General features: G+C 46.2%; 2 protein-coding genes across 7 annotated transcripts; both read left to right on the top strand.

Annotated features, from left to right (window-relative positions):
- Positions 1-682: 682 nt before the first annotated feature.
- On the top strand, positions 683-20,706 carry LOC125718590 (ubiquitin-associated protein 2-like). Of its 5 annotated transcripts, none has more exons than XM_048992468.1 (30): positions 683-769; positions 2,172-2,302; positions 3,092-3,169; positions 3,424-3,534; positions 3,912-4,080; positions 4,458-4,538; positions 4,651-4,696; positions 5,595-5,639; positions 6,398-6,504; positions 6,844-6,903; positions 7,195-7,232; positions 7,325-7,410; positions 7,898-8,075; positions 9,004-9,199; positions 9,422-9,714; positions 9,924-10,096; positions 10,789-10,966; positions 12,328-12,391; positions 12,676-12,811; positions 12,887-12,968; positions 13,073-13,283; positions 13,383-13,471; positions 15,048-15,101; positions 15,255-15,336; positions 15,564-15,778; positions 17,353-17,458; positions 18,187-18,315; positions 19,138-19,205; positions 19,280-19,471; positions 19,846-20,706. In XM_048992468.1, exons 2-30 carry the CDS (start codon positions 2,219-2,221, stop codon positions 19,939-19,941), a joined length of 3,447 nt encoding a protein of 1,148 aa, XP_048848425.1. In that variant the 5' UTR covers positions 683-769; positions 2,172-2,218; the 3' UTR covers positions 19,942-20,706. The 5 variants fall into 5 exon arrangements, with proteins under 5 accessions (XP_048848425.1, XP_048848424.1, XP_048848426.1 ...); XM_048992467.1 differs by having other exon boundaries at positions 746-942; XM_048992469.1 differs by having other exon boundaries at positions 746-2,302; positions 12,352-12,391.
- A 1,648-nt stretch (positions 20,707-22,354) lies between these two features.
- On the top strand, positions 22,355-26,698 carry hax1 (HCLS1 associated protein X-1). Of its 2 annotated transcripts, XM_048992473.1 has the most exons (8): positions 22,399-22,538; positions 22,863-22,950; positions 23,431-23,678; positions 24,118-24,281; positions 24,405-24,471; positions 25,708-25,835; positions 25,947-26,049; positions 26,272-26,698. In XM_048992473.1, the coding sequence occupies exons 3-8, from the start codon at positions 23,579-23,581 to the stop codon at positions 26,346-26,348; spliced, it is 639 nt and encodes a 212-aa protein (XP_048848430.1). In that variant the 5' UTR covers positions 22,399-22,538; positions 22,863-22,950; positions 23,431-23,578; the 3' UTR covers positions 26,349-26,698. The 2 variants fall into 2 exon arrangements, with proteins under 2 accessions (XP_048848429.1, XP_048848430.1); XM_048992472.1 differs by lacking the exon at positions 22,863-22,950 and having other exon boundaries at positions 22,355-22,538.
- Positions 26,699-27,924: the final 1,226 nt, after the last annotated feature.

Below are 27,924 nucleotides of genomic sequence, written 5' to 3'. Positions count from 1 at the left end.
AGTGGATGTGACGTAAAATTGGATCCCTTGGCAAATGGAATGCACCAGTAGGTCCATTATCTAATAATAATGTGATATCCTTTCTACAGACTCATTTAGCGCTGTGATATCCTTCCTACAGACCCATTTAGCACTGTGATATGCTTTATTTAGTCCCTCTCAGTGCTGTGATATCCTTTATATAGTTCCATTTAGCAATGTAATATCATTATATAGTCCCGTTTCGTGCTGTGATATGTCTTATATGGTCCTTGTAGCGCTGTGATATCCTTTACATAGTTCCTCTCAGTGCTGTGATATCCAGTAAATAATCTGTTTAGGTCTTACCCCATTAAGTACAATGCCTTACATTACCCTCGATGATGGCACAGTAAGACAGGTTTGAGGGACCCAAGGAATGTGATATCCTTACACAGTACAGTTATAAAAATTATACAATATGAATAGCAACACATGAGTACACATGTCTATGTATGTGCATATTTATCTTCACCTGTGCACTATGTTTTTGTTGCTATATACACCAGAATTTCCCCCTGGGATCAAAAAAATTAATCGTAATCTTACACATATACATTATACATTCTCATTATATTCTAACCAGTATTCGTTCGGAAGACGTCAGAAGTTCCTTAGTGAGCGTTTGACAAGGACCACCGACAGCGAGTTTCCGGGTGCGTCACATGACCAAGGTGTCGTTTCCTTGAAGCCGAGCGGTGTTGTGGGACCACGTGACACGAGTGTTAGCGTGTCTGTGGAAAAGAAACAGGTAAAACCGAAGTCAACAGTGTCTGTATTGTTGCTACGAGTTTGGTCGGCTTGTTTCCCTATTCCGTTTGTGGATTTAGGGGACTCATTTTTGTTCAGACCCGATTAGGAGGTCGTATTGAGACCGCATAGTCAAATTGAACGCTGTATTTCAGGCCTCTAACCGGGTTTCTGGTCAGTATATCAAGTCTTATTTTTGTTTGTTATTTGGGGCCTAGAGGCCTGATGAGATCCCCGGTGTCAAGTACATCGGTGATGCCGTGGTGGTGTTTCCAGGACGAACTGAACTGTGCAGCGATGGTTAGTTAGTGAAAATATACACAAAGAGGGTGAAACAGTGTGGCGACGAATGTCTACCCGTTTGTAAATTTCTTTTGTAAGATGTGTTTTGTCACGAACGTGTTAATAGCTGCAAGGTGATGTTTGTCACAGTTGGTGGCGCTCATCGGGCTTGTTGCTGTATCTGTACTAACAGAGAGGCACGAGAACAAGCTACATAAAATCTAAGATCTGCAGCGTCGCCCGGCGATTGTCGGAATTCGCGGCAACTGTGTTTTTATGACACTGGATATTAGGGTTTCAAAATGTAAATGATCAAATAAAGTTACGTTCATTTGCCTGTTTTTTTTTTATATAACTGACTAATGGGTCTAATTTATTTGAATGCATTTTTAAAGTTTATTTTGATTTAACTACATTCCCCCCTTCTATTGTTTGCCAGGTTCGTTAAGAGTAGAAATTAGTAGCAAATTTATAACCTGTCTGACAACGTCTGCTACAGTTGTCTGACACATTGTCATATTATGGCTACAATAACATAAGTAAGGTTAGCCAAAGTCATCTACCTGCAAGGTTTTGTACCAGTTTGGTGTCCAAGTTTTTACTGAGTGCAGGAGACCTCTTGGCATAACCTGTATATTTCTTTTGACTGATTTCTGGATATCCCTCATTGGTTATCTGCAGTATTTTTATTGCTTACTATGTCATAATAAGCATAGGGAGATGTGTTTAAAACTAACCTCTTTCCTGTCCTACAGTTAATAATTGCGATTTTAATAATTAATACAGAATGAAAATTTGCTGAGTTTAAATAGGCACATGCTTGCATACATCAGCAATTTGTGATTCATTTCAGCTGTGTTTAAAGAATATTAATAAAATTTTAATGACCTGTTGAGCATTTCTGTTGTTTTCAAGACTGCATAACCCAGCGACAATTGTGACCGGGTAAAATTCAAGATTTTACATGTAATGTTAATGCTATGTGATTTAAAAGTAAATTTGGTTAAATGTCAAAACATCTTTTGTTTCCCATTTGCTGTGCATGTTTCTTAAGCGTTTTGCTACTTCTGAGTAGTATGGAGATTGGTCCGTGTGTAAGTGTCCCAAATTGTCCCTTGCAGGTGTTTTTTGTTTCTTTTGTAAATATTGTCATTTGTATATACTGTAAATGATGACGTCGGTGGGACACAGCCAAGCTCGTACCAGCTTGGAGGCGACACAGAGCCAGGCACAGACCAAGCAGAGGCCTCAGGTAATGCTGATGGGCCCAGAGCCAGCTCCTTTACATGGAGCCCATGAGTGCTGCCTAAATGACACCCAGGCATTTCATTTACATTAAATATATTTATTTAGGAGATGCTTTTGTCCAAAGCAACATGCAGGTAAGGCATACTGACATCTCCTGTCTGTCATCACATACCTGGACCAATATGGTGTTTCTTCAAATGGGCTCTTTACTTCAGGTTAGGACATTGTGGAAGGGCATTTGTTTGAATCCCATGCCTAGCAGAGTGATCATGTCATTGTTGAGCCCTTGAGTAAGACCCTTATCCACGAAAACTACACCAGGGCCACTGGAGAGATGGGTGAGCCCAGGATCCTCTCTCACCATCTTGCCTGTGTGTCTTAATAAGATGGGATTTGCAGAAATGTACAAATGGCAAATATATGTGGTTTTATATAAGAGTGTATATAAAATAGCTTCATTTACTGAGATGTGCACACCATGACAAGACATGAATGTCTTGTTTAAGGTTTGTGTTTGAGAGTTTGCGGTCTTTAGGAATTGAGTTCAGCAATGTCTATTAATATACCAGTGAAGGTCACAGTGTTTGAAAATTGAAACAGACCTGGAGCGTCCCCCAAACCTCATGCAAATTTTTGTGGGGTTTTTAATTGCATCCTCTCCAAACAGTTACTTTCTCATGACCCAGACCTACCAGGAGTAAAAGAAAAGTGCCTTGAGCTGTCAAATCTCTTAAAGCACCCTGTAAAAAACGCTTGTGCAGTTTGTCAGAGCTGACTGCCCTCTTCCTCCCAGGCCACAGCTGAGCAGATCCGTCTGGCACAGATGATTTCTGACTGCAGTGACACAGACTTTGAGGAGAAGGTGAAGCAGGTACTGTCCAGTCCCATGGCATTCTCAAAAAGCTGTGAGCGCCTTTGCCTCAGTGTTGGAAGAAAGGCTACATCTTGGTCGGAGCAACATTAATGTACCCCCAATGGTAGAAAACTCTTCTTCAGAGTCCATTTTTATGCCTTAAAAGTTACAATTACCTGTGTTAATGCTACAGTTAGCATCCAAATAACATATACAAAGGCTGCCACTGCATTCATCTGATGTAGCCTCATTCAGTTTTGTCCTTTTGGCAGTTGGTGGACATCACAGGCAAGAACCAGGATGAATCCATGATTGCGCTGCATGACTGCAATGGTGATGTGAACAGGGCCATCAACGTGCTGTTGGAGGGCAACCTGGACACTGTGAGTCTCAGCTAGGGGGTGGGGTCAGTCGGAATGTCCTGCAAGGGAGCTTTCAGGCATGCAGTGTGTGGTCATGCAGTGAGAAGAGCAGCTTGAGATTGGTTGTTGAAGGGTCTGAAGGACCTGCCCAAGGAAGGAGTATTAAGTATTAAGGTCTGACAGCTGATACAGTTACATGCTTCTAATGGTTCATAGCTAGGACTGCTGTTTTGGACTGTAGTGGGTCAGAGATGAAGGAATGAGTTAGAGATGTGAGACTGGGGGATTGTGCAGGCTTAGATGCCATAGACTATTGTGCAATTGCAAGTGATTCTAATGTCTTTTGTTTCATTTGCAATCATCTGCTGTCTTTCTCTTACTGGTGCCTCATACCCCAGGATTCATGGGAAATGGTGGGCAAGAAGAAAAGTGTATCCGGGCAGAAGGAGATTGTGCAAGCCGAGGAAAATGGGAAGGATAACCGGAATCATGGAGGAGAGAAGGAAACGGCTCGCCGTCGGGGGGCGCCATCCCGTCGTGGCCGGGGTACCAGTCGGGGGCGAGAAGGTAAGGGAGGGAGAAGGAGAGAGAGAAAGGTGGCCATGATACTGTGCACCTTGCTCTGTCCTGACAGACATATCTGGCGCATGCACTGTGGTCATTACATGATACAGCAATTGCTAGAGTGCAGACTGCTGAACCCAGACAGCCTGGGATCTCAGCTTAGGAAGGGGTGCAGACTGCTGAACCCAGACAGCCTAGGATCATAGTATTATAGTACATGGTGGCTTTATTAGGATGTCTGTCTGCCCACTGTAGCCTTTTCTCTGTGCTACTCTGGACATGTTAGAGTGGCTTCTGAATGGTGTTTTGTTTCCGCCACAGATTTTGTGCCTTCCTGCCTACTGCCCTGCCTCATCTTCCTCTTTCTCTGCCACTCTTAGGTCATGCTCAGGAGAACGGGCTAGATGGCAGCAAGGGCCCCGGGGTGGAGCACGGGCGCCGGGGGAAGTATCGGGGCAGAGGTGGGATACCAGCAGAGCAGTGGACTGCTTCATTTACTGCACCTTGTCCTTAAATGCGGTGGGCAGGACAGTTTCTAGGAGCTGATGTGTGCTCTTGCCTCTTCCTTCCTAGGGGGCCCTGGCAGGCGTGGGGGCAGGTTTTCAGCGCTGGCCATGGGGTAAGCCTGCGGTCCAGCTGTGCATGCTTCCCTCCCCAAAGAGCAGCAGCTGCACCCATGCAGTAAGCGTTGATGTTGTGGGAAAGCTCACGCTGATGCAGTGCACATGTGTCCTCCTGGGCAGTTCAGGCCTGTGCCCTCCTGGGCAGTTCAGGCCTGTGCCCTCCTGGGCAGTTCAGGCCCTGGTGTCATTTCTGCACAGCCTGCCTGTGCTGGTCTGTCTGGGCTGCTGCTGCTCTTTGCTCTTTGCTCTATGTCTGGGTTTTGGAGGGTGACAGGTGGGCCTGCGATGCTGTCTTTCAGGGTCAGTTGCTTGTCACCTCACTCTCAAATTATGAGATTAGTAATGGGGAAAGGCTGGTGCCCCCTTAATTCAAATGCTGAGCTGTGGGCATCAGTGCAGAAACCTGCTTGGCTTGTGAGAAATATCATTCTCCTAGAAAGGGACATTGAAGGCAGTCTTGTACGCTGAGCTAACTCTTAACACAGTGCACCAGTACGCTTCCTGCACTGAAAAGGTACACTCCGTCCAGCATGGTGTGCAGTGGCTTGCGTGTGCTGTGCCATGCCGTGCCGTGCTCTGTGCCGTGGCAGTCCTTGGGTGTGTGTGAATGTGACTCCTAGTAACACTGTGGGAATGTCTTTGTCGACAGCCTCATCCCATGACTTATGGTCCACGTGTGGTTTGACCTGTCTGATTACACACACACACACTTTCAGCCCTTCATTAAAAATGAATTCCCCCTTTTGTGATTGCATGACTAGAGAGCCAGTTCAGCATGTTTTCCGATTCAAATTTCAACAAACTGTATTGTGTGTTTTTGGCTGAAATGTGAGAAGACTTGGACAGAATATACCCCCAATCTTCTATATTCATTGTTGTTGTTTCTCTCTAAAGCCAGAGTGATAAGGGGACAAGATATGATTTGTCAGGAGACGAGAGGTGAGTGGATTTTAAGTGACATGTATAGAGGGGTTATATTGGGGGGTCAGGTGGACCTTACAGCTTTAGTGATTTGCCCCCCGGTTGGTGTCAGTACATCTGTACTGTAGAAGTCAAGCTGGTCGGGAGCATGTGATCTAGAAGCTTCAGAGCAGGACCTAAGTCAGCTCTTGCACTGCGACCCACCCCGTAAGCCTGGTGAAGGTAGATGATGTTGCTACTCGGCTGCCGGTCATCATTTACTCAGTATTAGTGCAGAATCCATTTTAGCTTGGATTTGGCTACAACTAGAGGGATTAATCTTACAGCTGCCATTCATGTGCTCCGTGGCAATGTGTCAGGAGGCCAGTTAAAAGTGGGGAAACCCAGAGCTGGCAGCTATCATGCTAATGTGCCGACAGTGAAGCTTTGGTGCCCACCTGCCCGCCCTCAAAGCACCTTTGCATTTGACTCGTTCTAGATCTGCATCTACGCAGAGCAACATCTTGAATGTAACTTTACTCACAGTGATGCGTAGGACATCTTTGCTAAGACTCGCGGATAAAAATGACAGAAAACTCCAGATGAAACACTTTCTGCTAAGTGATTTGTTGAAATTGAAGCTTCTTCTGATCCCATAGGACTATCCCCTTTCTACCAAGATGGATCCCATGGAGTTGATTTGCAAGTCCTAAATTGTGGAGGACACACACTCCAGCATTGTTGTAAGGGCTGACATCCGCGTATCATGCATTAACTTCAGCCACTTTCCCCTGCAGCACGTTCAACCCAGCGGACTATAGAGAGCCGACGGCGGCTGGCGAGGCCTCCGCTCATGGCGGCGCCTGGGACCGCAGGAGCAGTGCCGAACCTGAAGCTGGCAACAGTCAGTCAGATATTATGTTACTATGACAACAACTAACTGTTTTCAATTGTTGTTTCTGCTCCATCACTAATGAACTGCATTTTCAAAATCGCCTGAATCATTTAGGAAGCTGAATCATTTTAGCCCAAAGATGGAGCTAAATATGACATCCCTTTGGCAAAAGGTTTGATTTTCTTTAAAGGGCTTGAGTATTTAGGACCAAGCATTGGAAAATGGGCAGAGTGAGCTGGTTTGTTCATCTTTCAGCACGAAAGCCCCTACTCACCTGATGCTTCTGGAGTAGAACCCTGCACGTCTCTGGGTGAATGTGTCACCTGTTGCTGCTCTGCCTGTCCGCAGGGCTGCTGTTCTCTGGCGTTGAAGCAGAAAGCTCTTCCAGGAGGTTCGACACGACCCCAGGTGTGTGGCCTTTTCCAGGCCAAATCGGGCTGCCCTGCAATCTGCTCATTGGTTAACTGCTGCAGTGAAACATCCAGCTCTCATGTGTGCTCTTAGCCACATGCATCTTTTTGCAAGTTGTTGGTGTTATGATGCAGCATAGTACTACTACAGGAGAGCCCTGATTGGCTGGCAGGCTCCTGATTCTGCCCAGTCATGATGGTGCTTGTCCTCCCTGCCTCCGCCTGGGCTGAGTTGGGGGTCTAAATGGGAAGTATGTTTGTGAGTAACTGAGTGTCCTGATATTCCCAGCTACCTGGAGGACAGCCACTGAAGACTGGGCCGAGGATGTGAGTACAGGCACGGGGGCGGCTGTTGCAAACTTGCTGACTGCTCACGCCTTCCCTTTATGTGTGTGCCACTGTGCCCCTGCCCATCACAGATGGCAGAGACCAAGGTGTTTACTGCAGCGAGCGTAGCCTCTGTGCCACCAGCCCCACCAGCCTTCAGCATCACGGCCGGACAGAGGTAGGTCTCCTGGCCTTCTGGCCTCAGTGGGGGGGGAGCACAGAAATTGTCCCTGAGTGGCACGTGCAGGGTGGCACTGTTAGGTCCTTGAAATCAAAATATTTCTGGGTGTTTGTCTCTTGCGCATAGTCTCTCAATTTTTATGTCAACGTTTCAAGTCAGAATCAAAGAACTGATAAAGGAGTGATTTTTGCCCCTTCGGCATGGCAGATCCTGGTACTTCAGGTCATTTGGACGCTGCTTGCTGACTGCAAAGAAAGCTGCACCTCAATTCATGGTGACTTTGATGGGATTAGAAATTAGACTTCATAACATTTTTGTTGTGATCCATGGTACTGCTTCAATAAGCTGGCAGGCACACTAGCTGTAGCAGATTACTTGTCGGGTAAATGCAGCATGATTCTTTTAGTTCTTAGCTACATGCCTACGTCAGATTCCGCAAGCCGTAGCTGTGGCTCTGTCAGCAGACACTTTCTGCCCCCCGCAGGATTGACCTGGCAGTGCTGCTGGGCAAACCGACTCCATCCTCATCCACGCATGCGGAGCCTGTGCCACGGGATGCCTCTCGACCACCCGCGCCCTCCCAGCCCCTGGTTTTCAGCAGCTCCCAGCAGAGCACCCCGCTGGTGCAGACTGCCCCCAATGCCCCCTGCGGGAACAGCATGGTCAGTACAGAGGGTAGACCTATAGCAGGCTGCATGCTTTGCTGCCTTCAGTCTTCCCCTTGCTCTTGGTGGTGATATCGTTCCCAGGGGCCTCACAGGTAGTCGCCCCCACCACTCCCAGCCCCGTTTTGGCTGTATTCCCCCTCATTAATTTGCCCCCAGGTGTATTTAGGCTGCAACTGAAAAACCTTGCTTTTTTCATGCATCTTTGCTTGCTTCCGCTGAATTAAACAAGAGTCCCTGTGTGACACCATTTAACCAGCACCCATATCAGCAATGGGAACGATGCAGCCAATTAACTGATCTCTTGTGCCAGGTTCACCCTAATTATGAATGGCAGCAACAGTGACAAGTGTCTGTAGCCAAACCTAGAAAACTAAGCCAAAATAGGCAGACAGGGCAAGTGTATAGATTAGACGTGTTAAACCAGATGGAGGTCCCAACTAATGTGTGCCCTGGTTTATATTTGTTAAGAATATCCTTTTTCAGAGGGGTGTCACAGTAGCTCATGGGGCAGCACTAGCACCTCACTTCTGGGGTCAGAATGTCAGCCATGCTCTGTGTGTTTTTGGTTTGCATGGTCCCCACATGCAGTCCTGCGCACAGTGCGGTCGGTATCGCTTAATCTCCCTCTGTGTCATTGGGGTTTGCATGGTCCCTACATGCAGTCCTACTTTTAGTGTTATTGTTATCTTCTGCTAACTAAAGTAACTTGCAAAGGTAATTTTTATATATTAAGAATTTCAGCCATAACCGTGCTGGTAGAGTACTAGTGCAAGGAGCCGAAGCAGCAGCCTTGAGGCTGCACACGTGCTTTCTGTTCCTCCTCCTGTCCCGTCCCCTTCTTATCGTCTCTCCTCTCTGCATGATGGGGTGGTGGCCCCTCTGTCTGTCGGATCTCATTTACCCCTTTTTACTGGACATCCAGGCTGGGCTGCTCAGCAAGTCCTTTGGAGAGGTGGGGGAGCCCAAGACCACCTGTACAGGCAGCACTAGTGGCCCCCAGTTCCTGGAGCAGTACAAGATGGCCCAGGCTCTGGTCCAGTTGGCAGCTCAGCACACCCAAATAGGGTCCACCGGCCCAGCCAGCTCCTGGGAGACACGTTCATCTCTGGAGCAGTACGGTGAGGCCTGGGTAAAAGCTGTTGGAAAAGCAGTGGTGTGCGATAGGGCATTGGGCTGGGCCAGGTCACCCGGCTGGCCCTGACCACCACCGGGGAAAGCACGAGAACACTTATATTATTCAATAATGAAAGTGAAAGTTACTTGAAGTTCTAAAACATAATGAAACAACCAAGACACGGCTATGTAGGATTGTGTCTGACTAGGTACTCTGGCCCCTTCAGACCGGAAGTCCAAGCTGGATCCTTTGCTCCGTGACCCTTTCACCAAGCACCCAGCTTATCAGTCCAGCAGCACCTCGGCCTCCTCCGTGGTGGAAGCTTTCCTTCAGGACAAACCTTCCGGCTCAGCTTCATTGCCCCCCCAGACAAGTTCCGTGCTGGCTGCCCGTTCCTTGCCCCCTGTCTCCAGGGTGGTGCAGAGCCCTGGCCAACAAGTCTTCCATGGCTCCTCTAGCCCCCAGCTTCAGCAGCACAGGCTCCGGCAGCAGAAGAAAAAGAGCTCTCTCAGCACAAAGGTGGGTTGCTCCTGGCTCAGGCCCGTGACATCTTGGTTATGAAGACCTCATACTGTCACCACATAGACATTTCTTGCATATTGTGAACTCACTCGCATGCCATAAGTGGCGCCTCACTCCTGTGACCCGTACTGGTCAGTGGATCATGGTTCAGATCGCCTCCACTCCTGCTTTCTTACTGCCCAGCTTCCTCTTCTGTCTTCTGCCAGATTCCATCACTAGCAGTGGAGATGCCTGCTTCGGCTGACATGTCTGGACTTAGCCTCCAGTTTGGAGCTTTGCAGTTTGGATCAGAACCAGTCATTGCCGAATATGACTCCACGCCGGCGAGGAGCTCTCCCTGCAGTCAGGTGCAGACCAGCCTGTACAGCAGTGCCAGCAGGTAACTCTGTCCCTTTTAGCTGTCTGGCCATGGGTGCGAGAAGCCCAAGTGCGGCTGGGACCCTGGCTGTGACTGAATTCAGGGGCTGCATCCTACTAAGGCTGCATTCGAAGGCCGAATGCGTCACAGCAGTGTGACAAGGCTGTCTCATTTCAGGGGCTGCATCCTACTAAGGCTGCATTCGAAGGCCGAGTGCGTCACAGCAGTGTGACAAGGCTGTCCCATTTCACAGGCTTATTCAGGTCTTCTCCTTTTCCCATTCTGTGATGGATATACCTGATGGATCCTTCACAGCCCACCATATCCCAAGATTCATTGCGTAGAAGTAAAGTGGATGTATCCCGTCTAGGCAATAAGAGCAACGCTTTGTGGCTCATGGGTAAGGGCAGGAACAGCTGGTGATACAAATATCACGGCCTACAAAGGCTACACCTTCATAGACTGTCCTTCAAAGGATGCAGCCCCTGAATTTGGACACAGCCCATGTGTTTTTCAAACCAGCCTGAGACAAGCAAGGGCCTCTTCCAGCCAAACCCACATTCCTGTTTGGTTCTTCGCAAAGTAAAGCAAATGCTGCATATTGTGATCAATGACTGAAAGCAAAGCAGAGGCTGCCAGGTGCTTTGGCTGTGTAGAAGATGGTGAATTGGTCTGTTGGATGTTGTCTTATTAACCACTTTCGCCTCTTCTAGTGAATCAGCACCCTCCCTCTCCAGTCAGGACCAGGGCTATGAGGGTGGTGGTGCCCCATTCCCCCCACAGGCGGCAGTGGCAGTAGGTGGGGCCGCTTTTGATCAGAGAGCTACACAGAACCAATGGTACCCCACCTCTGTCTCCTCATCACCAAAGAAGGACATACCGCCCATGAAGGTGAGGTGCTTCTGCAGCCTGCTGACCTTCTCAGATGGTCTGATATGGATGAGGGTCTCAGACACGCTCTGATCACCGTATTGTCACATTGCACCCCTGTGGACACTTCCGCTGCTCTTTGTCATGGAATCCCCGCATGGGTTTGACCCGTACTTTTACCTTGGCTTAGTTCATAAGCTGTGGCAGGTGACTCAAGATATTTCGGCTCACTGATATGTGGTGTGTTTGCAGTTGATGTAGTGAATAAAATCATTAAAGTCCACAGAGGGGCAGAATGCTCTTAAAGGTTTGTAAGTGTAACCAGGTCTGTCTTCCCGGGCAAAGCACAGTCCACATATCTCTGATGGCTTTTTAAATCAGAAAGCAGTCGTTTGTTTGGCTTGCAGGCTTTGTAGTATGCGCCTGTCATGAGGATCTTGCTAAGCTTGCTTCTCTAATAGGAAAGTGCCTGAAAAAAGACTGAAAAGAACTTGTAAAGATTAGACATATTTTATAAGTGCCCCTTTGCAGGGGCGCAAGTGAAGGGAAGGGGGGAACAAAGTAGTGAACGAATGGTCTCAACTCTTAAGCTTATGCAGTCAGACTTGATGAGGCATTCAGCATGATTTAATACACTAAGCATTTTGACTGACATACATAGTGTTACTTTGTCTGGTATGGAAATGCCCATCAGCTAGAACTGGCCTATTGGAGAACAGCATAAACAGGCTCCTCTAAAATTTGTTGTAAGTTTAAATTTTAATTTTTTTTTAAATTTGAGTCCCGGTTTATTGTAATGCTACATATGTGAGGAAACCTTCATAGATTTACAGCTTTATTCTAACAGACAATTAAGTCAAACTTGAATGAAGTCATTTTATTTCTTGTGGTATACATAAATTAGGCTGTCAGATGAATATTATGTTGACGATTACATCTAACAGGCTTGGTATAGATTAAGCCTGTACAGAATTTGCATCTTCTCACATTTGACAGATCTGATCTTTGTTTCTTGGCACTCAGTTCTCAGCTTGTTCTGGACCAAAACCCGCGATGGCGTAATGCAAACAGAATAGTTTCTGATGGTCAGCATAGTTCAAACATCACAGTATCCAACCCTGTCTAGGGATGTTACATATCAGTTTTGTTTCCCCTTTCATTTCAGTGAAACATTAGTTTATTTCAAAATGATCTATCAAAGTGATATAACTTGGATTCTTCAGCTGCAGTTACCAAATGTCAGTCATTTCAGAATCCTTCGACTCTTCATGTGAAGTCCATGTCTGTCAGTCGGTTTCTACAGTAGTTAATCTGTCATGGGCTCTCTGTAGGTTAAGACCTTCCCAGTGTCCCGCTGATTCACCTGGGTCTCTCTTCCTCAGCTCTCATCTTCTGTCTTTTCCCAGAATGGCTTCAACTCCAGGCAGACAGTGCAGGTCCTTGAAGGTGAGCACTCTTCCTGCTCATCGCACTGGTTGTTTTACATGAATAAGGTGGTCACTTGAATCCCACTGCTTTAATTTCTCTACTGTAGTCCTGTTCTCGGTAGCTTGCATCACTGCCAGTGGGCCATCGAGTCAGATACACTGGGTTTGAGCAGGAACGCGATACAGATAAAACCTTACACACCAATGGGATGGTTGTAAATCACAAACATAGCCACCGTTGTCTGGAAAGCATGGTAGCAGCCCATGGAGCCGTCGGATAGCCTGCCCTCTGCTCTTCCCCAGCTGCGGCAGGCCCTGCATTGTCTGGGAGGGCCGTCTCAGACTCTGTCAGCCCGCCCCCTGTGTCCAGCACGGCCCCCTTGATGGACGGTGCAGTGGAGCCTCACGGCACCCCTATGGCACAGCTGCAGCACAGCACGTAAGCGTGGCACGTCATTACTGCTAATGGTGAGCTGGACACAGGGACACTGACCGGCTGCCACTCCCCTTACAGCACCGTCCCCACACAGCAAAGCGGTGTGCCTTCCTCCTCCTCCTCCTCCTCCTCAGCGCACAACTCTGCTTCCATACTTCTGGTGAGTGTTCCCAGCAGGCGGTAACCGCCTGTCGCTTATGTGTGTTTCGATTTCTTCACTCTGCCTCCTTTGTCTCTCTGTCCTCCTCCCTCTCCGACTCCAAGAACCCCAGTGTGGACAGTGAGTCTGGCCTCCACTCCTCTTTCCCCTCCTCAGTGTCCATGAGCTCAGCGAATCCCCCGCTCAGTACCACGTCCGCTGTCAGCGGCCTGCCCATGACTCTCGGCGTCCCGCTGGCTTCTTCCTCCTCCGCATCCTCAGTGGTGCATATCACCTCCACCACCTCATCCTCCCGCAGCTTAGTGGCATCTTCAGGTCAGCAGATGGTTGGGTTGGGGGGGGGGGGGGGGGCTTCCTCAGCTCATAAGAAATGACCAGTTGCGCATAACCTGCTGTCTTTCTTGTCCTTTGCAGGCAAGGTGCCCGCAAACCTCCCCCCAGGGGTGCCTCCACTGCTTCCCAACCCTTACATGGTGAACCCCGGGCTGCTTCACCCCTACCCTGTGAGTGCAGACCTCTGTCTCCTGCCATCGGTTCTCAGTGCAGTGACCTTCTGGATGGCAGGGCTGGCTGCTTTTTACTTCAGGCGAAAGCAGGCACGCCAATGTGCCAGGTTACCACATATTTCGACTCCAGGCTTGGAGTGGCGCTGTAGAGCAAAGCTGCTCTAAAAAGTGACGTTTATAGTGCGTTTACAAGTGACGTTTACACTGCATGATCAGTACTTTGTAATACTTCCTTTGGCAAGTATCACAGCTTGTAAATGCTTTTGTAGCCAGCTAAGAGTCTTTCAGTTCTTGTTTGGGGAATTTTCACCCATTCTTACTTGCAAGAGGCTTTTAGTCCTGTGAGACTCTTGGGCGGTCTTGCATGCACAAGGTTTTTAGGTCTATCTCCAGAATCTTGAGTATTTTTAGGTCGGGGACTGTGAGGGCCATGTCAAAACCTTCAGCTTGCACCACTTGAGGTCATCCATTGTAGATTTTGAGGTGTATTTAGGTTCATTATCCTGTTGTAGAAACCACCTTCTTTTCATGTTCAGCTTGGAGACTTTGCTGGTATTTCATTGCACTGCCGGTGAAGCATTCCCCCTGTCACAAGCTTCAACACAAGCCCAAAGCACGACTAATCCTCCCCCGTGCTGGGAACTTTGGTATGAGCTCAGAGCTCCTGGGGGTTTTTGTTCTCATTAAAACTGTACAAAGCAAATGTTTCTTCATTGAACTTCATATGCTTTTTGGAGAACATTTCATCTTCCACTCACTTAACTATTCACAGTCAGGGGTGTGTGATTGGACAGTATTAGATTGTGAGTGATTGAAATGTGTCCGCGTTCTAGAACCTTTTATAGAGAGATCATTAGTGTCGTACTGCAGTGCACATTCTATCAGCTACAGTTCTATGGCTCATACATCCGTCTAAAGCTGTTTCGTCAGCCAGGTCTGTTTCAGCGGTCCAATATACCATTAATGGCAAACAGCAACTAGTACCGTGAATTTTTCCCTCTTTCCTTTTTACACCCTCGTCCCAATATTCAATGTGCAATATGCAGACCATTCCCTACTTGGCAACGTAGCAGGATAGATGTCATGAAGGAGTTGGTCCCTGAAAAGAATTTGACATTGGCAATATTTTTTTCTTTCAGTTTTGTTACCTTACAAGGCTATTTTTTTAAATGGTGGAATTAGATCCCTGCACTGTTCAGTAACTTGAAAAATGGTCTTAAAAACCAACATTAAAAGGAATTGTAATGAGATCGTGGATTGTGATCCTGTCTGAAAAAAAATAGTGATTATTTTTGTCTCATCACCCACCCTTATTCAGAGTAACAGAAATGTTGACCTGGGCTCCCCAAACTTCTGCATGCCACTGTTTCTGCTGATTTTTCTTTTTTCCCCAGTTCAGGACCTCATTTAAATGACACTGTTTACAAAGTGTCTGGAGTCAGACGTGAGCTGTATTCCCAGTTAAGCTGTATTGGGCTGCTGGGAGCTGTGTGAGCAGTTCAGTGAGCTCTGCTCTGGAGCAGCTGTTTCACGTCTCTCTCTTGACCAGCACTTCCTGCTTTCCCTCCCTCAGCCTCAGGTCTACGGTTATGACGATCTTCAGATGCTTCAGACCAGATTCCCCCTGGTGAGTCCCTCGTTTGGGCACCCTGGTTCTCCCCCTTGCCTCCGCCATTTCCCTCCTTTTTCCGAGGTTGCTTACTGAAACCTTGACGTCGTCATGGTCATTTTAGTCATGAATAAAAGCAGAATAACATCGTTATCTGCCTCTTTTCCTTAGGATTATTACAGCATTCCAGTCGCCTCTCCCACTGCAGCCTTGGCAGGCAGAGAAGGCAGCTTAGCCAGCAGCCCTTACTCTGGTGAGCCTGTTCCTGTCCATTCTCCCCCGCCTCTCACACAGCTGCTGTCTTCCCTCCTCTCCCCGTCGCCCAGGCACTGTCTCCTGCTTGTTCTCTTCCTGGCCTGTGTCGCACGTCTGCGCAGTTGTCTATTCAGATGAGCCGTGCTCTCTGCTTATGGGTGTATCTTAGATGAGGCTGCTTTTCTGCAGTCCAGTTTGTATGAGCGTGCTCTCACCTTTCTCCAGCGGGGGAGCTGTCCAAGTTCGGCCGCGGGGACACTTCATCCCCGGCACCAGCCAACCCCCTCCCACAGACGCAGCAGGCGCAGGCGCAGCATGGCACGCAGCAGCCCTTCCTGAGCCCTGCGCTGCCGCCTGGATACAGCTACACTAGTCTGCCGTATTATACCGGACTGCCGAGCCTGGCCAGCCCTTTCCAGTACAGCCCAGCCGTTTTCCCGGTGAGTCTGCTCCTGCCACTCAAGCAGAGAGGAAGGTGGAGTCTCTTGTCGTTTGTCAAGTTTCTGAATATCTGTAAATTACCTAGAGTGCACTTCTCCGATGGTACAGTTTGGGTTGCCGGTTAGACACATGATGTGTGTATGTCCCTGCCTTAGACATACTGCCAACTGCTGTTCAGGACCAACTGTATTGGATGAGTGGTCTTCATTTTAATATTTGGTTAATATTTCTCAAGTGAGATGACCAACAAAATCATCCTCCTTGTCTCATATGGCGAATATCTGGAATTACAGAATAGTAAAGCGCATCGGACACAGTGTGCAAGGTTTCTGTATGTAATGATTTTTATCGGATGGTAGATTGAAAAATTCGTGCTCAGTGTGCAAAACCCTTCATCCTTAGACACCGAATGTCTTGGTCAGCACGAGTCTCTAACACTCTTTTTTTCCCCACCACCACCCCCCCTCTTCGGAGGACAACTTAATATTTACCTACAACTTTATACATATTCTCAAATGTATTTACATTCACATTTATATCAGATGTAGATGGGGGGGGGGCTCATCTATAACATTCAGAAACTGAAATACAGCATAAAACAAATGACAAACATACATGAGACTAGATAGTGGGACAAGATCCGACAGTGAGGACAGAACGAGAAGACAGACAGACAAAAGACAATACGAAGTGACTTACAAGAGACAGTACAGGGACAAGGCAGATAAGTAGTCACTGTTGGGGATGCTGAAGTTGGTCAAATGTATGTGTGGGGTTGTTGGAGAAAGCGTCAGGCTTTCCACTCCAACCCTGCACACAGGACCAAACTACAATACAGAATATGTTGGAGAAAGCGACAGGCTTTCCACTCCAACTCTGCACACACCATTAATTACGAGACAACACACTTAGAGTTTTACTTGCACAAGGGTAACCACACTCTCTGCATGCTAGGCTACAAAGGAATGTGTTACAAAGGGTGGTTCCCCTTGGCACCTTTATTTATAGTCAATGGGGGGCAGGGGTCTTGGAGTGAGAACAAAGAAAGGACTGTGAGAGTAAGAAGAAGTTCTGGTTTTCCTCAGGTGGACAACTATTTAAACACGTGCTCAGGATACGTATAAACTAATATAATCTAAATTATGAAGGTAAAGAAAAACAAAATAATGCATATACATATTTACACTCATTGCTGATTATACAGAAATGATAACAAATGATTAATAACAGTTTCTTCAACCTAACAGGGGTTTATACTGAAGGTAAGTAAAAGTAAGTGTGTGTATGGGGGGGGGAGGCGGGGAGGGGTTAATTATGGGGATATAGGTTTTTTTTTACTGAGGCTATATTTTAGTTAAGTTTATTCTATAAATGGATATAAATGGATCCCAGGTATCCTCAAAGGCTGACATGCTTCTACTGGATAGCATTATTTTTTCCATTGAGATGTATTCTGCAATCAAGTTGGTCCAATGAGTAACATGACATAAGCTCTTAGATCTCCAGTTTTGGAGAACACTCCTCTTTGTCTTGGGCCTTGGTGAACATGAGCCTCTAACACTCCTCTTCCCAGGTGACCCCTGCCTCCTCCAAGCAGCACAGTGTGAACGTTGGAGTCGGTGCCTCAGCCAGGCCCTTCCAGCAGCCTAGCGGCTACAGTTCCCACGGATACGGCCCAGGTAGGCAGTGTAAACACACATGCAGCTTCTGTGAGTGCGAGGAATATAAGGAACACAAGGATGAGAGGTGATGGGACACGGTCCAGAGCAGCGTTGGTGTCAGAGGGAGCACAGGCTGTAAACTGTCTGCCAAACCTGTGCAACTAACGGAAGCTGCTGAATGTCATGGTGAATCTGAGTTAATTCTGCTGGAGGAAATAATGTGATCTTTGTTTCTTGAAGCTGTAAGCTGTATTGGGGGGAGGGGGGCTGCGATCAGCCCTCCACAAGCTACTTGGTTCTTCTCGGCTTGCATTTCTGAGACCTTTCTAACTTCCTCGCCTTCTTGCTTGCTTATGTTTCATTCTTATCAATCCTTCCACCTGCCCATAGCCTGTAACGCCTTTTATGACTGACTTTCTGGGCTGTCTATCCGTCCATCTGTACGTCCATCCATCCATCCATCCCTCAGGGCTGTTCATGCCTGTCTGTCTCCCTGCCTGTTTATCTGACTACCTTTGTCTGATCCTCAGCTCTCACCTGTCTTTGTCTGACTCTCGGCACTTCACTTGTCTGACCCTCAGCATTTTGCCTGTATGACCCTCAGTGCTTCGGCACTCAGCCTGCCTGTATCGAACCCTCTGCGCTTTGATACACCGCCTGCCCGTGTCTGACCCTCACCGCTTTGGTGCTCTGCTTGTCTCTGACCCTCGGCACTCTGTCGGTCTATGTCTGTCTCACTGTTGCAGGCTATGAGGAACTGGGACAGACTTCGGGGAGTGGGGAATTCTGTAAGGGTGGATATGGCTCTGTTGTTGCTGCAGCTGCTGCTTCTGCACAGGGCAAGCCAGCCAGTACCGTATCTGGGCCTGGAGTTGGTGAGTCCCCCGGCCCGGCTACGCTTTCCACGCCTGGCTTTGCTGCTCCATAGGTCAGGGCTAAGCTCTTAGCTTTTCTTCAAATGATAGTCTGAATGTGGTGCTGAACTTCTCCTTCCTGTCCCAGCCTTCAGCAGCTATTTATGTATGTAACGACCAGCCTGGAGACCATGCTTCTGGTGATGCCGGCGGGGGGCAGGGGGGAGGGATACTTCTTTAGCACCGACCTGACGCATGAACGTGGGTGCCGCCTCAGCCATTCTGGAATGGAGTTGTTCAGAGTCTCAGGTTCTGCACGTATAGCATTGGCAGCATTAATGGACATTAATGGACGGTAGCGTCTGTCACTAGGCTGGGGCTCAACCTGCATGCATCTGTTTGGTTTTTCCCTGGGTGTCATCGTGTGGAAGCCCTGTGCAGACTTGCTTGCTGTCATATCTGTTCATTACATTGCTGCAGAACAGGTGGTGCTTTGCGTGTAAATGGTGTCAGAAAATTCAATAGAAAAATCCTTATTATCAGGATGCAGCATTGGTGTCTCTACAGCCCAGTCACCTACTTCATTATCAGGCTGTAGCTTCAGTGCCTCTACGGCCCAGTCACTAGCATCTCTACATCCCAGTCATCAGCCTCATTGCAGCTGCAGTATCAGTGCCACTATGGCCCAGTCACCAGCCTCATTATCAGACCGTAGCATCTGTGCCTCTGTGGCCCAGTTGCCAACCTTTTTTACCAGATTGCAGTGTCAGTGTCTCTACGGCTCAGCCGCTGGCCTTGTTCTTCAGGCTAAAGTGTTTACAACTAACTCGCCATGTTTTGCAGGAGTTTCTATCGCATCCAGCAACACTGGGGTTCCTGATATTTCGGGCTCTGTTTACACAAAGACTCAGGTATGGCTGCTCTTCTCCAAGTTACCTTTGGACGCCGGCATCTGTAACCCTGAGAGACTGTGTTTTCCTCCTAGTCTTTAGAAAAGCCGGCTTTCCATGCAGCTGCTGCCGCTCCCTTCGGCCTGCCCTCCGCCTTGGGCAGCGGTGGTCCCATCAGCCCTGCCTCAGCAGCTGCCTACCCCGCTGCCCCCTTCATGCATGTCCTGACCCCACATCAGCAGCCATACTCACAGATACTGCACCACCATCTGCAGCAGGATGCACAGGTGAGGAAATATCCTGCTCTGTCTGCTACTTGCAGGAAGAAAAACACCATTATTACATTCTTTAAGGAAAGAGGTGCTTCTGTGGTTTATTGACTGCACATTTCTGAGTCATTCACTGTTGGACTTTGGTGGTATAAATGTGTTTCTCTTAACTAATGTTGCTATGTTCTACAACTTTTTGTTTTAACATGAAGGATGGGGACTGCCACAAACCTGACAGCTTTTTATAGGCTTCGTTAATTTGAAATTGTGCATTTTAAAGCATTATGTCATACGTTTCCATCGAAGCTGGCGAATGTCAGCTTGTGCTTCCTGAAAAGTACAGTGTGCTGCATTTTATTCACTGCTCTCGTCCCACCCCCATCTCCTCTCAGGGAGCCACTGCACAGCGAACCCAGGGCTCTTCCATCCAACAGAAGTCCCAGGGCAGCAAGTCGGCATACAGCAGCTACAGCTGGGGTACAAACTAATACTAAGTGTGTCCCCACAAAGCCCCCACTGACTGCCCATCTCCAGCCAACAGCAGGCCCCGGGTGTCACTGACGGGGAGGCCAGCACTTAAGAGTGGGGCATTCTGGGATGGATGTCGTCATGGGGACCGCAGCTGAGCAGAGGGAGAACAGACCAGTTTAAACCAGAGGAACAACAAGTGCTCCCAGCTTGTATTGTTTTTAATCCCCTTTTCTCATAACAGTGCAAGCAGTTTTTCTAAAAACAAAAAATAACAACAATGAAGTCTTTTTATTTTTCTAATCTGCTGGGAGAGAAATTTGAGGAGAAGAGTTCCCCATTTGTCACATTTTGAGTCTTCGGGCTTTATTTCCCTTTGTATCAGTTTTTAAAGATTAAATCCATAATTCTTAAGAGTGCATGTGGGACCATGGTGCCATTGGTGTGTGTGTGGGACCCAGCTGACTGATGTGGGGTGTCCTCCACACTTACATTTTTTTTTTTTTTTAACCCAACAACCTCCCATCTCTGTTAATACTAGATACCTTAAATTTGTTATTGATGATGGACTTTATTTTTTTTTGTCAGTGACATTCCTTTTGTACTGTTTCATAATGAATAAGTCTGTTTTGTGTCTGTGCACACATTATTGAACCTGAATTGAGTACTGTAACCTGTTCCTCATTCTCACACATCAATGTCCATTTGTTTCCTTTTTTATTCTGTAAACTATATATAATTATATAAATAACAATGAAATAAACAGGAAATGGACATTTTCATCACTTGGATGTGGATCTCTTTTTAAAGGCTGCATTGTTTGCCAGTTGTCTGGCTAGATTTCTCTGAACCGTTAAACACCATAGAGAAGATGATCAAAATCAGGTTCTGGGGTTTTGGTGGAAACAAAGTTTCTTCCGGTGATGTGAAGTTGAAAATGCTGACGATAAAAGCTGAGCCTGAAACAGATGAAGCCTTTGACTGACCCTAATTCTGATTAAATTATTTCACAAATCATATTTAAATTGTGGATTAAGACTCCTTGTAATGTGCTGCATTTTTATTAAACTTAAATTATTGCTTGCTGGTTAATGCAACTTTTTGAGAACCATCTTTATTCCATTATTTTACACAAAATTGTTTAGCTTAATACAATTATTTCTCCTGGGCTATTTTTTTTATCAGAAGTGTTACCACTTATAACGATCTAAATACTCATTAGCTATTACATCAGCAAGCCTGTGTCACAGAAGTGCTCCCTCGCCGCCTCAATGCTCGCGTTTCGTTTGCCACGCAACAGATGTCCCACTGACAAGGACAGGATAATCTGAGGTATGGTCCATTGAAAGTGATTAAATGCCCCAAAGAGCTTGCCAAGACGACGGAGCTGAGGACAGTCCCTTTGGGTGCAGGGAGGGGCTGCAAAGCCCCAGAGGCTCCTTGTTTTTCACCCATTCTGGTACTGAGTGGTACAGCACAGCTTAGGTATTTATATCCGGCTTCATGGCCATGCAGAGGAGATGATGCGTCAGAGGAAGCTACTGATGCAGGAAGTCCATACAGTAAAAAACTAAAATTACTACACCGCAAAGAAATCTGCTTTAGTGCTGCACTTGAACTACATTATGTCCCAAAAATCATTTTCCCAGATTTTGTGGAGTTTAGAAAATAAGTCAAAATACTGTTAAACTGCTTCCAGAACTACAAGAAAGATTCATTGCGGATAACTTAAATGTGGTTTTTGTGTGTGTGACAGTACCAGCACAAGGTAATGTAGGAACTCCGGAAGGGTATAATGCTTTCAATATGTAAACTTTGTTGTTGTCTGACAACGTCCTTAATAATAGCTTGGGACTGGCTGTTAATGAAATGGTGAAAAGGGTGGTTAGTGCTGTTGTCTCACACCTCTGCAGACCAGGGTTTGAGTCTGACCCGGCTCTAAGTCTGTGGACTTTGCATATAAATAAGCTGTTTTGAAGCTAAACATAAAGGCATACCGCGACCTCAGCACACGGCCGAGAGAAACGACATCTCCCTGTGTCGTCATGGGGTTTCATCCTGGTGCTCTCTTTTTTTCTAAGGTGAATTTCAATTGCCAAATTACCCATAGGTGTAAATGGGGGTGTGTGAGTGAACTTCGTAATGGGCCCTGTATAAATCAAACGAGTATTGAAAGCGGGTGGGTCATACGGTGGAACTGATCACCATTGTAAGACATTTCAAAATGTATAAACCTCACTTACACTGAAGTATACTCCTTTCGCTTGCACAGTCGATAGAAGATTTTCATCCCATTTCTCTAAAAAAAGAATGGTTGGGGACATATACTACGCTATAAGCTATCTATATACACGGCTGCTAGACTCTATACCCGCAGCGCTGTACACAAGCAGATTTAGCGAATCTTACGTAACCAAACTCATATGACATTTCGTCTGCGCAGCACAGTACAGGCTCGATTTACGGCAACAGCGTAACATCGTCACGTCTGCGAACAACCCTGGCTTGATGGCCTGATTACATGTCCGATTATCTTGTAAACATAAATGAGCATATTTGATTTGTTCCGTGGTTTTTTCGGGGTTCCCGGTGGCCGCTACAGTGGATCTGGCCGAAGGTACGAATTCGTGGAAAGCGCTGAACGGAGGCTAATTAGCAAAGTAGCCAACACCAATGATGCGTTTAACAGACGTCTAAAAAATAATTAATTTAAATTAAATAAATTAATTAATTGAAAAATATTCAACCTCAGTTATCATCTGTTGTATTTCTGGTCTCATTTTTGATCCTGTGCAGTAAAACGGAATAGTTTCGTTCCCCACTGTGCTACATTACAGCAGATGAGCTAAATGGCCGATATCGGCTGTCGATGTGGAACGGTGTCTCTGACTTCAGCTGTTCTTAATTCCTTGTTAAAATACGTTTCTGTTAAACTCGATAGATTCCGTCTATTATCAATACAAAAAGTCGAGAATTATTAGCTAAGAAGGCATGTCCGTATGACTGGAAAGCAGCTTCGCCGTGACGACGTAAGTGAAACTGAAGCTGAAATGACGAATGGATAAATCAAATGAGTTATAGTTTTGTACACACTTTTATTCTGTGCTAGTTATGGAAACTGACAATTTGCAATATATAATCCATAAAACTAGCTGCACTAGTTTCTCTCGGCCGTGTGCTGAGGTCGCGGTATGCCTTTATGTTTAGCTTCAAAACAGCTTATTTATATGCTGCAGCTGAACTTTAAAAGTCGCCTCATTTTTAAAGACAGGAATTAAAGTACCTAATCTTGATACTGATGTACATATCAAATTATTTGCAACTAAACGTTTTAATGCTAGTTAAAATGTTGTTTACAACTCTCACTGGTTCCCAGGATGACAATAGAAACGTCCAGCTATTTATTAATTTTCTGTGTCATTTACATAGAACAGTAGCAGCGGGCCTTGGGCCTGCCCCCACACACAGGGCACAGGCCAGGCTACTCTGATATGCTGCTTTTTTGTCAGGGATCCATTCTTTGATGGCTTGACCCATGATGATGATGACGATGAAGATGAGGGTGATGACTTTGGCAGTGCCTCTGAGGCTAGGCAGCACGATCCCTTTGATGATGCCCTGAGGTTTGGGTTCAGTTTTGGCCCATCAGGATTTCGCATGGAGGAGCCTCAGGTGTTTGGCCAAGTTTTGCAGGAGATGGAGGAGGTCTTCTCCTTTCTGAACACGTGGGATCGCCAGCCAGGCTTCCGGCATTTTGGTACTGACTTTTGCTTTCAGACATTTCAGACTCTCTATACCTGTACTGTTCACCCTGAAATTATCACACACCTTCTCACCTACTGCCCATGTATTGGCTATTTATTTACATTATGTCTGTCTGTTTTTATCCGGATTTTTAAAGTGCTTTTACCTTTAATCTATATAACTCTATAAACTATTGACACATTTTTCTCTTTATGCATGATTTTTCATGTCATCCATTGCTGAATTTGTATTTATGTGGTGCAATGTGGGAAATGGACCTACTGGAAATGTCACTCAATGGGCCATTTGTTTACACACCGTTCTTTCACCCCCACTCATTTTTACATTTTTCCGGATGTTGAGATCATCTCTCTGCTTTTATAATTTAGTAGGTTTAACATCACCTTGACTGGGATGGACATCATTCTCAGCTTCTTGACTCTCCAATACAGGTGTGCCTCAGATTGAGGCCCCGCCTCCCGAGGACAACATGGAGCACAGTGGCAGAGGAGGGAAACCTGGCTCCCTTAGAGACTTTATGCTGAAATCACCTTACCAACCTGCAACTCCACCCACCGATCCGCCCCCTTCACGCCATTGGATGCCCTTCTCCAAGGTGCAGCATGCTATGATTTTGCAGACTTATGGACATTCGTGCCATGTGCCATTGTGACCTCTGCCCTTTACTCTCCCATCTTGACTTTTTCTTCTCCCTGTTCTGACCCTCCTGGCTTGACAGTTTAATGACCTGTGGAGTGGAAGACAAAAGAAAGAAGAGGAAACGGATACAGTCCGGGAGGACAGAGGTAGATAGGAATTAGTAGCTTGAATCCTCCATGACTTATGTTGAGTAATAAGTCACCACTCTTACTTTATTCGGTGGCTAGCTGTCATAATGCTCACACGCCACTCATGGCCCAGAGCTGAACCATGGGCTGAGCAACATCAGCAAACCTATATTCCAAATGTTTTCGTTTCAGTTTTCAGTACACAGCCAAATCAAACCGTTTACCTATAGTCCAGTTCATTCTGACCTGTTTGTGAGACTGCATCCTCTCTCAGCTGAGGTGGACCTAGTCTTGTGTCGATCACTGTGACAGTAATTGGGTGTGGTTATTAGGGCTGGGAGGTTGAGCTTCGTTATTTTCGTTAAGTTTAAAAATATTTACGTATTCAACGGCAGACACCCAAGATTTATATAGGCGACCATTAAGTCATCAAATATGTTTCTCCTCATTTTTGTTTTGCCTAATGCCCCTTGTCACCTGTCGAATACAGAATCTGCCATGGGAGCATGTAAATCAGAAGAATGTGGCGATGCAGTTAAAGGCTGGTCACAATTAATTTAATCACGTTAATCATAACTCGTCTTTAACAAAACTGCGATAATCAAAGGATGAACCCAGGTCCCTGAGGTGTGAGACCACAGTGCTAACCACTGCACCACTAACCACTGCACCACAGTGTCACCTCCACCCCTTTCTAGCTCCTAAGTATTTGTTTCTTAGTTGAAGTAAATTTAGAGTTTGACATCCATTATTAAAAGGACAAGTATTTTTAAAGCTTAGTCAAAGCATATTTCCAAAGTCAATGAATAATTGTGTTAAATAATCATGATTATGGTTTTCGCTGCCCTAGTTTGTGCTCAAGGAGACCATGATAGGTTATGCAGACAGAACTCTGACCAGTGTACCTGTACTTGCGCAAATGGCCAGTGAATCTTCATTTCATAATACCAGAAACCCAATGCCCTGAAGTTCCCTCTCTTAGAATTTTTGTCGCGTTCCCAAAATGTTAGCTCCTGTTGACCCAGGAATGAAATCGCAATCACAGAACTATGCTTACTTACCCGTCTTTTATCAGAAATTGCCATACTCTAAACACTGAGGTGCAGTGTCTGACAACCTCCTGCAGTGAACCAATGCGGTTAAAGAAAAGTGAAGTGTAAAAAGTGTGTGACATAAAGCCCTTATTGTCATCCCTGTCCTGAGCCACTGTCATTTCCTCGTTAGGTTTCACCATTCACTGCCATCTCTTTTCAGACTTGGACTCGCAGGTCTCCACAAAGGGTCTGGAAGAAATCTTGAGTCCCTCTCCCACTCCGTCTCAGCCCACAGTCAGATCTTTCTCGCAGTCCGTTATGATCACGAAGGTTGTGACACCGGATGGGGTAGGTTGCCGGGGTTGTAGTGAATGTAGCAGTGCCAGTGGGGAAATTGTAGGTGTAACCAGTAATGTTCGTGTGTTTATATGATGCTCTCAAATCATGTGTGTGTGTCAGGCGGTGGAGGAGAGGCGTACAGTGAGAGACAGCCATGGGAATGAGGAGACCACAATCACACGCTCAAGAGGTCCACAGAGTCATCAGGAGCCGACAGAGCCCGGTTAGCATCACCCTTCTGCTCTGTTTTTTTTTGCCCTAGTGGAGCAGTAGATAAGTTTTTCCTACTGTTGAGCTCTCTCTTCTGTCATATGGTTTTCAACCTTGTTAGCATTAATTTTAATCACTTTTTGTGACCCTTCTTTGTAAGCATTAGCCTCATTGACCCCACTGGACCTGTACTTCTGCTCTGTTCCATTTCCTATCTGATTTTTTTTTTTTTTAGGCGTCTTACCTCCATCAGATGGACTCCGGGATGCATCTTCCATTTTCTCCAAGTTTTTCGGGGGGTTCGGAGGCTGACTAAAAGCTGGTACCTAAAATTGTCCATCTCCTGAAGTAATTGTATGCGGCTGTAGTACTGGGGTGGGTAAGGGTGGACCCTCAACCCAGTAGTGCACGTCTGTTGTATAAAACTATTTAATTTATTTTATGAACATGAAAATGAACAGGGCATAAAATCATCAGACAATCAGAATCATAAGAGATTATTAAATCTGTTTACTGCGGTATCAGCCTAAATCACTGTTCAGCAAGCACGCTTTCCCTGTACCAGCTTGCCAACAATTCAGGCACCTCTTGTGGAAGGATGTAGCCAAAATGTTCTGATTAGTATTAGATTTGAATAAACAAGATCATCGTGAAACATCAAATATGTGGTGTTTTCTCTATAATGTTGTTTTTGTATGAGGTGGCGCAGTGGTTTTCATCAGGATACCTCTGGTACCTGGATTCACATCTTTACCTACGTTGCATGTCTCTCCCCCATGTCGTTTTGGGGGTTACCCTGAATTGCAGATGCCAAATTGTGTGTAGGCGTGTGTGTGGATCAGACATACATTGTGGGGTCCAAATATCCTCGCAGTGTGATCAAAAACCTGTTTTTTTCAGTCTCCACAAGGGGAAATTCAATTTCATAAAAATCTGTGACTGCGATCAAAAAACTAAAAATACCAAATATGTGGTGTCTTGTATTCTGTTTGGTTTCTTACTAAGGTTAGGTCTGGATAGGAATGAAGGTTGTCATTTTTAGGAGTAGGTTTTTGCCCATTGAAATGAATCACACATACAGTCCCCACAAAGATATCACAGGGGTGTGTGTGGCCTGCAATGAGTTGGCGCCACATCCTGGGTTGTTCCCATAGCTTCTGGGATAGGTTCCAATCCCCCTGCAACCCTGCGTAGGACAAGCAGATATAGAAAATGATGGCATTATGTATAAGTTTTCTGCACAAGATGCTACTGCCTGAGCATGCCTGTTGAATTTAACTAGGGTAGTTTCTAGCTATTGAGAAGACTAGGGTCTCAGTCAAGTTTGCCTGTCTTTTTTTAAGACACACTAGTTACCTCACCTTTAGGACCACGAATTCTACGCTACATTATTATGTTACAGTATCTAAAATCCCAGATAATATCCCATTTCACAAGATCTAATCGATCATCCCATCCTGGGTTATATCTTATCCCATCTCCGGGATAGAATTCTGACCCTGCCCCCCAACAACCCTGAATATAATGAGCAGGTACAGAAAATGGATAGATGGATATATGATCATAGGAATACCTCTTTCAAGTGTCTCTCGCTCACACACACATACACACAAATACTATGTTCTCCACCGGATCCTGGCTCAACTGACTGCATTTGCTGGGTTGTTTGTGGTCTCTGGACTTCAGAAATTTGCGTACATATGATTATATACGTGACAAAACAAAAACGTTTTCTTGCCCCTAATAGCGTATATGTATGTTTTGTTCCCGAAGTGTGCTTTGGCAATACTATTGCTTACGTATGGTCATGTCAATAGGAGCTTTCACACCGCGGGGGGGGGGGGGGGGGATCACCGTTCCGTGTTCCACCAGCATTAGTGGCCATGGC

Source organism: Brienomyrus brachyistius, chromosome 23, assembly GCF_023856365.1.
Source record: "Brienomyrus brachyistius isolate T26 chromosome 23, BBRACH_0.4, whole genome shotgun sequence".
NCBI classification, from domain to species: Eukaryota; Metazoa; Chordata; class Actinopteri; order Osteoglossiformes; family Mormyridae; genus Brienomyrus; species Brienomyrus brachyistius.
Note: the sequence above shows the minus strand (reverse complement) of the source record. Positions and strands in the feature narration are given on the sequence as shown.